The sequence below is a fragment of the Solenopsis invicta genome, chromosome 4, assembly GCF_016802725.1.
Source record: "Solenopsis invicta isolate M01_SB chromosome 4, UNIL_Sinv_3.0, whole genome shotgun sequence".
In the NCBI taxonomy this organism is placed as follows: domain Eukaryota; kingdom Metazoa; phylum Arthropoda; class Insecta; order Hymenoptera; family Formicidae; genus Solenopsis; species Solenopsis invicta.
Genome location: NC_052667.1, coordinates 16547328 through 16563191, shown reverse-complemented (window position 1 = coordinate 16563191; position 15864 = coordinate 16547328). Strand labels below are relative to the sequence as shown.

At 44.2% G+C, this 15864-nt stretch overlaps 1 protein-coding gene across 1 annotated transcript; it reads left to right on the top strand.

Moving 5' to 3' along the window:
• The first annotated feature begins 13965 nt into the window (after positions 1-13965).
• Positions 13966-14853, top strand: LOC120357602. The gene has a single exon (XM_039448441.1). It carries the CDS (start codon positions 13966-13968, stop codon positions 14851-14853), a length of 888 nt encoding a protein of 295 aa, XP_039304375.1.
• The last annotated feature ends 1011 nt before the right edge of the window (positions 14854-15864 follow it).

Genomic DNA, 15864 nt, shown 5'->3' with positions numbered 1-15864 from the left:
CACATCGCACGCGCCGACCAGGGAAAACATAGAACAAAACCTAAGTGCACGCGGTTAAGCGCACACCCGGGATGACCCACGATCGACGCGCGCCAGACAATGAACTGCGGCGGGCAGACGGGACCCCCGATCCCGACAGGTACCCAGAGGGATCCCCCGACCTGAGGCCTCGGCAAGAGATAGCACCCTCCGCGACGATGCCCTCGCGCTAACGAGGAACATCCCCGAGAGGAAGCACCAGTCGCACTGGTATACGGGCTGATCCTAGGCCCGAGGGCCCGGCGCCGATGCACCCGGGCTAGCCGGAGACATCGACAACCAGCGGGTCAACACGCGGAATTTAACCATCGACCAGAAGATCGCTCCAGGATTCTGCAAGGAGAAGGCGATCCGACCCCCCGCCGCGACGAACACTGTACACTAAACGAACGACTCACCACCATGGCGTCTGAGGCGCAACGCGGCATCTCAGACGCCGCTTCCTTGATTTTTTATAGAGGTTGACTCCTCGCGACCCGGGCGGTGAAGCCAAGGTCCCCGGTCCATCCCGCAAGTAATTTCAGCACGTGATGGATTACGGTGTGTCAGTTCGGGCGCCAGGGTCGCTGAGATCCCTGAATCTGCGGCCTACGAGAGACCGCAGACCCCTAGCGAGCTCGGGAAACCGCAGGAACGCTAATTCCTGTATCTAGAGTCGATCCGCAGCCTCGGGAGGCCCCGAAACGACTCCAAACCCCTACGGGATCATCATTGTGTACCAAAGATATTGTTTTTCGTTATTTTTTTTTTTTGTAACATTTTATAACACACTGTAAACGTCTTTTATCTCGTTTTAACTTTACAACTGTATTGTATAAACTTCTGGCTCTGGGACTAAGATTAGCTTTGCGAGTTATCTGTTGCAAATCTGGCCTAATTCGTTTCAGACTTGAGTGGGAGGCCATTAAGTTTTCCATTTTTCCTTCTAATTGTTTTAAGTTATTTTCGTAATCTTGAATAACATGTATATTTTCTTGTGTTCCCTTACAAAAATGGACTATTGCAACTATTAGTAAAGCTATTAATAAAACTATTGGATTATTCGTCATAGTTTTTTCGCGGATTATTGGGACAAACTACTACACAGAACTAGTGAAAAATTATTTGAGCCCAATAGTCACTATGATTTATATAGTCATATAAAATATGTATTGATAAATCAATAAATTAAACGTAATAAATTATAGTTTTCAAAAAAATATTTCTTCTTTTTCGTTTAAAAGGATTAAATAAAGATTAAATCTGAATTAAACATTTATGTACAAGATTTAATAACAATACAAATAACAATACAAATTGTTATTTTTACATGTAAAAATATAAAATTTTATATGGAACAGCGAACCACATACACATCACATTTGAAAAAAAAACGAGAGCAAAATTCGTCTCGAGGTTACAACAATTAGTTCCCAAAAGTTTCACTGAAGTGCGATTTAGAAAGACGGTCACAGTGGCGCCTAGATATAATGCCTGTGGCCGTATTCGACTCACGAGAAAATCCCCCGCGGCATGGCCACCTAGTGGAAGCCGCGCAAGCCGCGAAGGCGCAAAAACTGGCGTCGCGAAAAAGCTTTGAGACCATAAACATAGTACAAAGTCTATGTTTGAGACTCAAAACGAAAGCAAATCGCTCGATTTTTTAGAGCACCGTAATATGTTTTTACGTGTAAAATAACTATTAATAATTGAATGTTTTGGATTTTAACCGTATTCGGTATTTCTGAAATGATTTATAAATGTTTTTCATTTCACAAATAATATACGTTTTCAATAAACCTTTAATTAGCTATACCGAATGTGTAGAAAATACGTTTATTATTTGTTTGAATATTGCTGCAATAAAAACGTATAAATATAATTTACGCTTAAACTTTTATTAACATATTTAAAAAGTATAATATCATACCTGGTGTCACGTACTTTTCCTGACGCCGGAGAGCAACGGCGAAATACGCGATCAAACAACGGAATAACTCGCGAAACACGCGCGGGAGCGACGAGCGAACCGAGAAACACCAAACGCTCGCACCAAATCACGAGATTGGGCGCCAGACGCGATGATACCGGTCGCGTCTCCGGGTTCACTTTTCCACTCTAAACACGGATTCCCCAACACGCGAGAATGCGTCATGCCGAAACGCGAAATCGTCGCTCGCACGCGGCCAGTTAGCTCCTCTAACCGGTAGAGGGGCGGGGAAGCGGAGACAGGGACGAAGCGGCTCTCTTACGGGAGGCAACGGGTAGGCGAGAAATTAAGTAAAGTCAGGCCGATATAACAGATAGAGAACACATATATTGCAGTGCGTAATAGAGACGGCATACAATAAAATAAGAAAAAAAACGATTAGCGTAAGAAAGAAAGACAAAGAGAGAAGGAGTTTGACAAAAAGAAATTAAAAAGCCGGACGCGGGAATTATTTCAACTCAGACCATAATTACGCTACACGCGCCGATCACGACTGGTCCCGCGCGAAGCGCGGCAGCCAATCCGCGCGCTCTGACCGGCGCGGCAAGAACGCGAACGCAGAGCCTCCGCTAAGGCGAGCCACGTAATTCTGAGACAAAAGTGCGTACAGTAAAAGATTCGTGCCGACGACAACGCAGTCGCCGGAACCGCACTACAACATTAATATAACCCGCACGCTGCACCAATGCACCGATAGCCCGGGCGGCCGTGCGATCACGGCCGCAACACGACTCGCGCACGTGCGCGAGGGCTTTGCGGCTTCCTGGGAAGCCGGTCGTCCGCGAACTTCTACGGCGGGACGGCTCAAACACACGCGGCAGCCGACAGCTGGGTGCCTCGACGAGGTCTCGGGCTTGAGGTGGAGAGCCAGCCAAACACTAAGAAGCAAGGTGCGTTCAATCGCCACGCGGCGGACGCACTCGCACACTAACCTAATGGCTCTACCTCAGAACGCGAGCCGGTCGACACCGACAGCTCGTGGCTTTACACAGCGGTTAGACGGGTCACCTCGACTTCAGCACGGTCCTCCTCCGGATCCCTAGAGTCCTCGTGGATCCTCGACACGCTCCGACGAAGCTCGCCAAGGCCGGGCACTCCCTCCAATAACGGACACGCCGATAGCCGACCGATAGCTCGCCTTTTCTGCACACGCACGCAGTCGAACGTGTCGCACGCAAAAGCCGAGAGGATCGCGCTCGATGCGCGATCGATGAGCGCTACCCCTCCCACAGGGTGCGCGATATCCTTGCGCCTAGCGGCGCGGCCTATCAGCGGCCGCCTTTATCTAGCCGTCACGGCAACGCAGTGTCGGGTCTCCGCAGGTGTCGTGCGGTCCCCGTCGGCATCCGACATCCTCGTCGTTCTTTTCGTCCCCGCGGACGACAGCAGCAGAATTTTTCCAGCGACGACTCTTCGCCGCTACCCTCCTCGATGGACAGCCGGCATTCGACGGCCCTCGTCCTGGCCGTTCGTCCGTCCCAGCCTGTCCGTCAGCTGTGCCACTCGCGAGCCTCCTTTGCGTGGCGCTTATCTGTCGCCACGTCTTTTCTCGTCTTCCTCTCCGTCGGCGGCTTCCCGTGCGCCGGCCCTGGACGATCGCCCTCTCCTTTTCCTGTCGCGGTCCGTCTCCCTCGCCGCTGCTGGTCCTTAGGCGACGTTTGTCGAGGTGCCCGCGGTTACATGAAATAAGCCGCGAATGAGTAAATAAAATAACACGCAACGCAGTTCCGCCTGAGATTTCGTTCTCTCGCAGAGTGCCCGACCCGGTCATACGCGCCTCCTCGCGCGACGCTTAGGCGGAAGACGGAGTGGCGAGGCAGCTAAAACTGCCACGTCACACTGGATATTAAATCCTATTTTTGATACGTTATTTAAAGGGACAACTTTTACAACTCATAAACGTATTTAAGAAACGTTTGTAACGCTGGTACTTTTCCGGTGCGGCGGAAGTATCGGGATATCTTTCGGTGCGTTGGGATATCGTGATCGGTTGCTCGGATGCGCTCGCCGGATGCCAGAGTTTTTCGGTAGTAATGAGAACTCCGTGTTGAGTACAATGATACAAACGTAACAATATATTTATCAGATGTAGTGGAAATACACAAGTAATAATAATGCACCAGAGTGCTCGGTTAAACAATAACACAGGTCTACAAAATTAGGGGGGGGGGGGTTGTGCTTTGAACTTTGAATGACGTTTCTATAGGATTTTGATGCGCTGAGAACGACTACGTTGTCCATTTTTTTCCCCTCCATTTTTTAAATAATCGCGAAAACAGCTTTTTTTGAACTTGATTTCTTTATGAATTTTTTCTGGTTAAAGAAAAAATGATAACATGGTCACCTTTACGGCATTTTACGCAAAAATGTTTCCACAAAACAGAAAATACTTTTTCACATCTTATAAAAATGTTTTGTGCAAACCGTAAACAAAAAACTTTAAAAAAAATTGTAAAAAATCGTAAAAAAATGATAAATTTTGAAATACAAAACCAAATAATTAAAAACCAAAAAATCTTACAAAATATTTGACTTTGTAGACAAATTAGCTCTACGTTTCTAGTTTAATTCTTTTTTTGAAAAATTAATTTTTAACTATTTGTTAAAAAGTTATTGAATTTGTTTATTAAACCATAAATGTATCCCGCATTTATTAAACCATAAATGCATCCCGCGAGCGTTACCTCGGGTGCGAGACATCCTCTCACGTCTAACGGACTGCCATCGAATAAAGTTTAAAAAATTATAAAATTGTTGTAAATAGTGAAGGAAAAAGATTGCACGTAGTATATATATATATTCCTGACGTAGAGGGCCATGTCTTATAATAAGGTAATACCTTCACGTGGTACAGGATGGGTAGTACAAAATTACCTTTCTGTATGTACATTTTCTATTGTCACAATAAGTAAGTGAAGATTTTGAAAGCAAAAAAACTACACTAAAGTCATTAAAGAAAGCATAATATACTTTTCTTTGATTTGTCATACAGGACAAATAATACAATTTTAAATTATTACGATGAATTTTTGAAACTTATGTGTCGCCTTACATATTAGATTCGCCATTTTTAATTGAACAATTGTAATTATACAGCAGTAATCAGAGACTTACAAAACCATCAAATATCGATGTTTATGTTATTTATACGCATTTTTTAAATTCTTGTCTTTTATATTAAATCCGCCATTCTGATTTGTTTAATTTTAAAATCAGTGATCAAAAAACTACACAACATGATCACATATAATTTTATAACTTTTTAAACTTTATTCGATGGCAGTCCGTCAGACGTGAGAGGATGTCTCGCACTGTAGGTAACGCTCACGGGATGCATTTATGGTTTAAATTCAATAACTTTTGCAATTATTTAAAAAATGGAGGGTGATGGAAAAAAACAGACAACGTAGTCGTTTTCAACGCACCAAAATTCTATAAAAACGTCATTCAAAGTTTAAAGCACAAGACCCCCCCCCAATTTTGTAGACCTGTGTAATCGGACCCGCGCAAAGTAAAAGAACGACGATGGGTCGGGCCGGACAAAATATAATTTGCTGCGTAAATTATTATTTAAACAAAAGAACGGATTCGGATAACTAAAGAAACGGACGGACTGGTATTATGCGCTATGCGCTCGGAGTTACTAATCGGAATCGCCGTGAAGAGGCTATCTTAAAATGCGGTTAAACGGGCCGTGATTGGCCCGCGCGACGACCGGTCGCGATCGCGGAATCGACACCGCGCGGTGCAGCGGACGGTTCCGCGATACGCGAGGGTAGTCGACGTTAGAGACCTAAGTGGTCTCACCCCACGGGGTGCTGTCACCCCGTGGGAAGTAGGTTTACGGATGGAGCCGGAGAACGGCGTCGAGTATCCCCGACATCGGTGTTGGTCTCGAAAATCCCCGAACGGACATGCGGGACTGACGGTTCCTATTAGCTGAGTATTCCCAGCTGTTAAGCCCGTATCAGACTACGCATTGAAAATTGAGATTGAAGATTAAAGATTGAAATTTGACCAATCAAACAAGGAAATTTTAATTCCTTTTATTTTGATTGACCAAAGCTCAATCTTTAATCTTCAATCTTCAATTTTCAATGCATAGTCTGATACGGGCTTTAGGCCGACGAGTATGCCCGTGAGATAGTTGGAACAAGAATGTCCGTTCTCGAGGAGGTGCTTGAGAATACCCAAGCTAGGGAGCGCCGAGGATACCTGGCGCAAGAGCGGAGTAGGTGCAAGATCGGTGGCTCAAAACGATCTGATTTTGGCTGCCCGCTGCCGGCTTATATAGCGGTTTGCGCGATTGGACGTGCCAATCAGCGCGCGCGGTTGGGCCGGCCGGAGTGGGAACGCTTGCCGAACGCGGCGTGCGGCACGCATGGTAGCGCGTGATCGCGGCAAACTTAAGGTTTGTTTATGCAGACCGTAACCGTTAACTTATGCCGGAATCTATAAAAAATTGACCAATCATAATCGATTATTCTTCTATAAGTCGATTATGATTAATCTATTATATACCTGTTTTATACCATACTTGCGTTTAATAAACGTATAAAACAATCCAGTTCTTATTGGGTTTATTGTGAATAGTCGACTAATAATCATTTATATATTAACTAGTAAAAGTAGTGTGCTGGTGATTATTCCAAATAACCTGATTAATCAATAATTATTCCATAAAAGAACTATTGGGGAATGATTATTGCAAATAATCTCATTATGAAATTAATAATCACTTATTCAAAAACTATTAGAAAATGATTATTGCGAATAATCCAATCATTAGATGCTACATAATCACTATTAGAGAATGAATAATCACTATTGTAAGTCAATAGTGATTATTGGCTTTCCAATAGTTCATTTCCGTAAGGGTTTGCAATTGACTTTGTTCTTCTATTGTTTGTATATTTATGTGCAGTGCTTCTTGTTGTGTATTATGCAATTACTGTTGTAATTCTGTTTGTTGTTCATTATATTTTATATGAAGAGATTGATGTTCCGATAGTTGTTTTTTGTGCTGTTGTACTTGTTTTTCAAGGTCTAATACTGTACCTATAGGCATACTTTCATCTGGGTTTATTTCATTATGTAACTCTTGTACATTATGCATATCTTGTAATATAGATTCTGACTCAATTAATGTAGGAACTGCTGTAGTTTTTAAAAATCTATGAGATAGAGAACAGCTGTAATCTGTACTAGCAAAATGATTATGACAGACTTTATATTTTTGTATAATATCACTATTTTCATTTTCCAAATTATTTAATTTTAAACTCTTTATCCATTCCAAACATCTAATTCTGTTTTTAGGGAACTTGTGATGGAACATTTGTTTTTGATTTACAATTAGGAACGCAGCATGCTCTTCCCATGTTGTTCTTTTAAAATAGAGAAAAAAAATATGTAGACACATATTTTACAATTATTATGGATTATTATATATATATATATATATATATATATATATATATATATATATATATATATTAGGAGTACAAATTGAAAACCGCCGTTTTTTGTCAAAATTTGAGGATTGATTGTTGAAAAATGGTTACATACTTATTCTTGAAAGTATTGTCCATCGCTGGCCACTACTTTCTCCCACCTTTCGGGCAGCATACGAATCCCGCGTCGAAAAAACTGCTCGTCTTTTGCGGCGATCCACGAATCGACCCAGTTTTTGGTCTCTTCGTAATAATGGAAGTGCTGCTCAGCCAGGCCATGCGGCATTGATCGGAACAAGTGGTAATCTGAAGGGGCGATGTCAGGAGAATACGGCGGATGAGGTAAAACGTCCCATTTCAATGTTTCCAGATAGGTTTTAACGACCTGAGCAACATGTGGCCGAGCGTTGTCGTGCAGCAACATCACTTTTTCGTGTCTTTGCTCGTATTGTGGCCGTTTTTCCTGCAATGCTCGGCTCAAACGCATTAGTTGTGTTCGGTAGCGAGCTCCTGTGATGGTTTCACCCGGTTGCAACAGCTCATAATAAATCACGCCGAGCTGGTCCCACCAAATACACAGCATGAGCTTCGAGCCATGGATGTTTGGCTTGGCCGTCGATGTTGATGTATGGCCCTGGTGGCCCCACGATTTTTTTCGCTTTGGATTATCATAATGGATCCACTTTTCATCGCCGGTTACAATACGATGCAGAAAACCCTTCCGTTTTTGCCGTTGGAGCAGCTGTTCGCACGCGAAAAAACGCCGTTCGACGTCTCTCGGCTTTAATTCGTATGGCACCCAGTGTCCATGCTTTTGGATCATTCCCATGGTTTTCAAACGATGTGAAATAGCTTGTTGAGTCACGCCCAATGAATCTGCAAGCTCCTGTTGCGTTTGAGATGAATTTTCATTCAGTAATGTTTCCAATTGTGCGTCTTCAAACTTTTACACTTGTCCGGGACGCTCCTTGTCTTCTACGCCGAAATCACCACTTTTGAAGCGTTGGAACCATTCTCGACACGTTCTTTCACTAATGGAAGCCTCACCATAAGTTTTTACAATCATTCGACGCGCCTCAGCCGCAGATTTTTTCGAATTGAAGGCAAAAAGCAAAACTTCCCGCAAATGACGCTTATTGGGCACAAATTTCGACATTTTCGATCACAAAAAAATATATAACGTCGATAAAAATTCACAACTGCAATGATAAGGAATTGTTGCCAGATGCCCAACCTTACATTTAAAATTTTTGATCTAACGTTTGGCGCCAGCTGTTGCGTATTGCGGAACGATTGTTGCTACTTATGACTTGACTCAGTGAACGATCAGAAGGGATTCAGAGCTATATGTTCAGAATGCTTGGGACACGTGTCAAACTCTTTATTTATCTCTCTTGATGTACATATCGATATCCTTTTTGAAACCTCTCGCTCGTTCCTAAAACCACTCTCTTAATCCAGCATAAGGCTGGTACTCAAACTAGTAATCTGATTGGCTCTTGCCAATGGAGCCGCCATAGGACTTCCCTCCGAGTAACTGGGTTACAGTTACGAAATAACTTTGTCTAATAAGGTATAATGTAAGTGGCAATTTGACATGAAATGAAATAAATATTACATTTTATCTGTAAAGAATTATGTGTTATTAAAAAAAACTAACTAATAAACGAGCGTTACAATAAAAATAGAAATGTGAAAAAGTGGAAATATTAAAATATGAAAGATACAGTTTTCTTTTTACCCTTAAGTCTAGGTCCTGAGTAAGTTTTCGGTGCTGAAGGTGGGCGTTCTCCTGGAATGGTTGTTGAGGTTGAGGGTTGCTCTTCCGTCGGGTGTTGTGAGCTCGGAATGGGCTTGTCCTCGACTGTGGTTTCGATGAAAGCTGGTTTTAGACGTTCAACGTTTACTACGACTTTCTCGTTGTTGATAAGCAATGCGAAGTCTCGATCCGATAGTCGTTCTATAATCTTGTAGAGACCATCGTAGGGGTGCTGCAACGGCTTTTTGACGGCGTCGACTCTTAGGAAGGCGTGTGTACAAGTGTACAGAGTTTTGTGACTGAATGCCTTTCTTCGGTCATGGAATGCAGTTGGCGAGGGTCGTACCTGTTGCATGTGTTTGCGGAATTTCTCGACGAAAATCTCTGGGTCTGCAGGCATCTCTTCGTTAATAAAAAATTCTCCTGGTAGGCGAAGTGTTGTACCGTAAACCAGTTCAGCGGTCGTAGCGTTGATATCCTCTTTCAAACTTGAGCGTAATCCCAGAAGGACCGTGGGGAGAACGTCAACCCATTGCGTGGAATTGTGGCACATGATTGACGCTTTGAGGGATCTATGCCAGCGTTCAATCAACCCATTTGCAGATGGGTGATAAGCCGTAGTTCTCGTCTTCTTGCAACCGACCAGATGTGTAAGCGCTCGGAACAGTAAAGCCTCGAATTGGGATCCCTGATCCGAGGTGATTGTCGCGGGAACCCCAAAGCGGGAAATCCATTGTGAATAAAACACTTCTGCGACAGCATCAGCGGTAATATCTTTAATTGGGATCGCCTCCGGCCACCGAGTGAAACGATCTATCATCGTTAGACAGTATCGATACCCTCGTGATGGTTGCAAGGGACCGACGATATCCAAATGCACGTGGGCGAAACGATCGTTGGGCATTTCGATATGCTCGGGGGGTAATTTGGTGTGCCTACTTATTTTGCTTTTCTGGCAGGGTAAGCAGGTGCGGGCCAAATCTGCGATGTCCTTAGCCATAGCCGGCCAAACGAATTTCTTTTGGATGATCTTCCTCGTGGCTCGGCCGCTAGGATGCGAGAGTCCGTGTGCCATGTCGAATATGCGCTTTCATAAACTTTGCGGCACGTAAGGACGTATTTCCTGTGTAGACACGTCGCAATACAACGCTGAATCGGTATTGTCGACCCTGATTCGGCGTAAGTCGAGCGCTCTTGGAGAACGGAGAAGGTCTGGAAGTTCTTGGTCTTTTTGCTGCGCAGCTGCCAGCTCCTGTGTGGAGACAGTGACTGGCATGGCAATAGTGTCGATGCGGGAGAAGGCGTCAGCAACAATATTATCAGCTCCTGAAACATGGACTATATGCGTGGTGAATTGACTGATAAAATCGAGTTGTCGAAGTTGTCGAGGTGACGCTTTTTCTGACTTTTGTTTAAAAGCGTAAGTAATAGGCTTGTGATCAGTTTTAATCACCAACTTCCTACCCTCGACAAGATGCTGAAAGAATTTCAGGCCACTAAAGATTGCTTGAAGCTCTCGATCGTAAGTGCTGTAGTTTTGCTGAGCCTTGGAGAATCTTTTTGAATAGAATCCCAAGGGCTCCCATTGTTGATTGTTATACTGCTCCAATGTAGCTCCCATAGCACTGTTAGAAGCGTCACAAGAAAGCGCGAGTGTGGCACCTTCCTTTGGATGATGGAGTAAGGTAGCATTCGCTAAATTTGTCTTACAATCGTGAAAAGCTTTTGTAGCTTCTTGAGTCCAGTTGATGTTAGAGTTGCTGTTTTTCTTTGTTCCAGCGAGCAGAGCGTGTAGATATGTTTGAACTGATGCGGCATTTTTCAGGAAACGTCGATAAAAGTTAATAATACCCAAGAATTTACGGAGATCTTTAAACGTTTTTGGCTTTGGAAATTGTTGAACCGCAGTAATGCGGTCGGTAAAGGCTGAGTACCGTCTTTTGAAATGCGATAGCCCAGGTAATGAACTTCTGATGCTCCGAAGACGCATTTGCTTAGATTGATTGTGATGCCGAATTTGCGAAGTCTTTCAAACACCAATCTTAAATGTCTTAAGTGTTCTTCGGCGTCTCGAGAAGCTATTATAATATCGTCAATATAGACGTATAAAAAACCTAATCCTCTTAGCGCTGTGTCTATAAACCGTTGAAAATATTGAGCTGCGTTGCACAGTCCGAATGTCATCACCTTGAATTCAAATAGGCCGAACGGCGTGATCACGGCTGTCTTAGAAACGTCCTCCGGGGCCACCGGGATCTGGTAGTACGCTCGCGTGAGGTCTAACGTTGTGAAGATGCTGCACCCGTGGAGTCGATAAGAGAAGTCGTGAATATGGGCGATCGGGTATCTGTCCGGAATGGTGATGGCGTTCAAACGGCGGTAATCGCCGCATGGTCTCCAATGTCCGTCCTTTTTCGGAACCATATGGAGTGGACTTGCCCATTGGCTTGTTGACGGTTGACAGATTCCTTGAGCCATCATGAATTCAAACTCCGCTTTTACCTGGCGTAGTTTCTCAGGCGATAGCCGACGTGCTCGCTGAGCGACGGGAGGACCAGTGGTAAGAATGTGATGGTAAACACCGTGGACTGCTCCTTTGTTGAATTGGCGAGGCACTGTGATGTCGTTGAATTCCTTCAAAATGTCTCGATAACAATGTTGATTGTTAATCGTTGAGACACTTGGTACACGGGATTGCGAGAAGATTGCAGGTGAAGAGAGATTAGTGTGACTATCAATAATCTTCTTGCCTTTAAGATCGATGAGCAAGCCGTGTTGTGAGATCAGATCCGCTCCAATGATAGGTTGCGGCACGTTTGCGATGGTGAACATCCATTTGATTGTTCTGCGTATTCCTAAATCGAGTGTGACGAGTTTTTCTCCGAAGGTTTTGATGGTGGATCCATTTGCTGCGAAAAGCTTAAATTTCGCTGGCGAAATTGTTTTTCCGGCGAAGGATTTTGGCAGAACAGATATGTCGGCGCCAGAGTCAATGAGAAGGCGTAGTCCGCTGCTTCTGTCAGTGATGACGAGACGTTTTTGTGAGTTCTCGCCTTCGGCCGTCTCGATTCGGGGCGAGGATACTAGTTTTCCAATGCTTTGGGCGTTGGTTGTTTCCAAGTGCATGGCGGAGAACACTTCTGCGCGTTTTCGCCGAATCTGTGATGATAAAAACAGTATTTGTCAGACTTTTGCTTACTTTCAGAGCTTGTTCGTGGACGTGATGCACTGCGGCTTCTATTGTTTCGCTTGGCTTTGGTGAAGCGGGCTTCAATTTTATCTAGGCGCCTTATGATTGCAGCAAGGCTGCTATCCGTGGACGAGTCAGGGTCTGCCTGATTAACTTGCTGCACGACGAGGCGTGCCGGATTTGAGAATTTCATGAGCTTATCAGCTAGAGCGGCTAAGGCGTCCAGGTCCTGATCTGTATTTGCTACTAGGATTTGTCGTAGCTGATTTGGCATTTGCTCGAGGAACATAGATTTAATGATTGAGTCACTAACGTGTACAGGCGCCAAGTTTCTGATTTTTTGTAGAAAATGCGTTGGCTTTGACTCACCGAGTTGTTGACCCTGTAATACCTTGCGAAGCTTAACTTCCTCTGACTCAGTAAAAGCTCCGAGGACACGCTGTTTGAGAGTCTCATATTTATTTTCTGCAGGAGGTTGACGAAGAAGGCTCGTTATATGCGGTAGGAACAATGGGTCGGCGTGGGCGATGATGTATTGATATTTGGTTTCATCCCGTACTATTCCGGCAATTCCGAACGCCGCCTCGACCTGCAGGAACCAAAGGTCGGGTTCCTCCTTCCAAAACGGGGGCAATTTTGCGATGCGCCCGGAGAAAATGTGCGCGCTATTTCCTCCAGCATTGCCTTGGGGGGTGACACTCTTTTGGACACAGCACAATTGGACACCAACCAATCATCTTGACTTATCTAACCAAACCAACGGAAAAACTCTAGGCATTGGCCGCTGTGAGTGGTGGTGTCCAATCATGCGGTGTCCAATCGTGCGCACCCCGCCTTGGGTCTCTCCCTCGTTATCGGTAGGCATCTTGGTTAGGTTACTCGAAGTGTATAGAATTACACAAAATGCTGTGTTTTTGGGCGGGGTCACCAATTGTAGCGTATTGCGGAACGATTGTTGCTACTTATGACTTGACTCAGTGAACGATCAGAAGGGATTCAGAGCTATATGTTCAGAATGCTTGGGACACGTGTCAAAACTCTTTATTTATCTCTCTTGATGTACATATCGATATCCTTTTTGAAACCTCTCGCTCGTTCCTAAAACCACTCTCTTAATCCAGCATAAGGCTGGTACTCAAACTAGTAATCTGATTGGCTCTTGCCAATGGAGCCGCCATACAGCTGTGGCGCTTCTGTCGGCCGTGACGGCGCTGCAGTCCAGAGCGCTGCTCTGCAATTTTTTATTTTCCGCTAAGTTGGTACCAAGAGAGACACTTTTATCGTTTAATAATAACTAACGGACGGGAGAATCGAATCCTCTCAATTCATTTTTCGCCTTTTTGTAAAACACGTACAATAAAGTTCTTGTATTTTAAAATACGATAACGTATTCATTTTTGGAGATATACCAAAAATCCCACAATTGGTGACCTCGTACGTGTGTTTGCCCGATCTCGAACTCGCGATATAAACGCCGATTTCAAGGTTAAGGTTAAGGTGACGAGTAACCACAAGATAACCGCTCGCCGGTCGTTGAAAATTCACCAAGTACGCCATGCCAACTCAACATTCACCGACAAGAGGAAGCAGTGATTCATCCGGAACGAGCACAGACCTTCTCGGCGGTCTCTTAACACCACCAGGCATGACCAGCCAGGATCCATCACAGGACCTCACGCAACACCCTGTTATTGGCGCGGCAACTTTGGCCAAGCTTCCACCCTTTTGGAAGGAGAACCCTATTCTATGGTTCGCGCAAGTAGAAGCTGCATTTACCCTAGCAAGAATTTCTAATGAAGACACAAGATTTAGATATGTAATTCTAAATCTCGATAATACTGCTCTACCATTTGTCTCAGATATCGTTGCGAACCCTCCGCCTGTAAATAAATATCAGGCCCTCAAAGAAAGAATAATACGCTCTTTTGATGAAACGGCGGAATCCAAGTTGAGAAAACTCATTCGCGGTCGCGAAATTGGCGACGAAAAACCGTCCAATTACTTACAAAAACTAAGAAACCTAGCAGGCGGTCAATGCAATGACTCAGTCCTGCGCACATTATTTCTTGAGCAACTTCCTGAAAATGTTAGAGCAATACTATCAATAAGCGAAGTCGCAGACCTAACAATACTTGCTTCACAGGCCGATAAGATCTATGAGATTTCGAAGCCGACTATCAATGCTGTAGCACTCTGCCCAGCATCTCAAACAACGTCAAGTAATCCCATTGACGAGTTAACCAAACGTATTGACGCATTAACCAAGGAAGTTCGTGGCAGAAGCAGATCTCGCCAACGCAACTTTAGAAACAGATCCAAATCCAGAGGACGCAGTCAAGAAAAAAACTCTTTTTGCTGGTATCACCGTCAATTCAATGAAAAGGCCAAGAAGTGCGAGCAACCTTGCAGCTACAAGGTAGAAAAGAAACCGGAAAACCAATAAAACCTCCGCAAATCCAGGCGCTGGCGGATGGTACAAATACAAGTCGCCTATTTATTCGAGATCGTAAGTCAAACTTCACGTATTTAATTGACACCGGAGCTGACATTTCCGTCTTACCTAAAAACAAGGTTAGTAGATCATATTCACAAGACGAATTCAAACTATTCGCTGCGAACGGATCTGAAATTAAAACCTTTGGAAAAATGGCCATGCAAGTTGACCTTGGCCTCAGGCGAATGTTTTTATGGAAATTCACAATCGCCAACGTAAGTCATGCAATTCTTGGTGCAGATTTCCTCCAACATTTTAAGCTTTTAATTGATCTCGCAAACAAACGCCTTATAGATGAAACAACAAAATTGCATACTCCTGGAAAAATATGCACTTCAGCCATATCTTCATTAACTACAATTAACACTAATTGCAGATATCATCATCTACTCAAAGAATATATAGACATCACAACAACATCACCACGCAAAGAAGGTATCCATCAGATAGAACATCACATAGTCACTCATGGACCTCCGATAGCGGAAAGAGCTCGACGCCTTCCTCCGGAGAAATATAAGATCGCCAAAGCAGAGATCGACATAATGATTCAACAGGGCATCTGTCAACCGTCATCTAGTCCTTGGGCATCGCCTCTTCATATGGTGGCCAAGAGAAATGGTGAGTGGAGATTGTGCGGTGATTACCGACGTCTGAACGCTGCCACTGTACCGGATAAGTACCCGCTACGCCACATTCACGATTTTTCCTATGCCTTGCAAGGATGCAAGGTATTTACCAAACTTGATCTCATTCGTGCGTTTCATCAAGTCCCTCTGACTAAGGAAGACAGAGCCAAAACTGCAATTATCACGCCTTTCGGCCTATATGAATTCAATGTTATGACCTTCGGCCTTCGAAACGCCGCTCAAACCTTTCAGAGGCTTATTGACACTGCTCTTCGCGGATTGGATTTTTGTTATCCATACGTTGATGATATTTTAATTGCATCTCCCGATC

Bases quoted from the DNA above. Each gene is read 5' to 3' on its own strand.
- LOC120357602 (XM_039448441.1), top strand. From the start codon at position 13,966: ATGCCAACTCAACATTCACCGACAAGAGGAAGCAGTGATTCATCCGGA.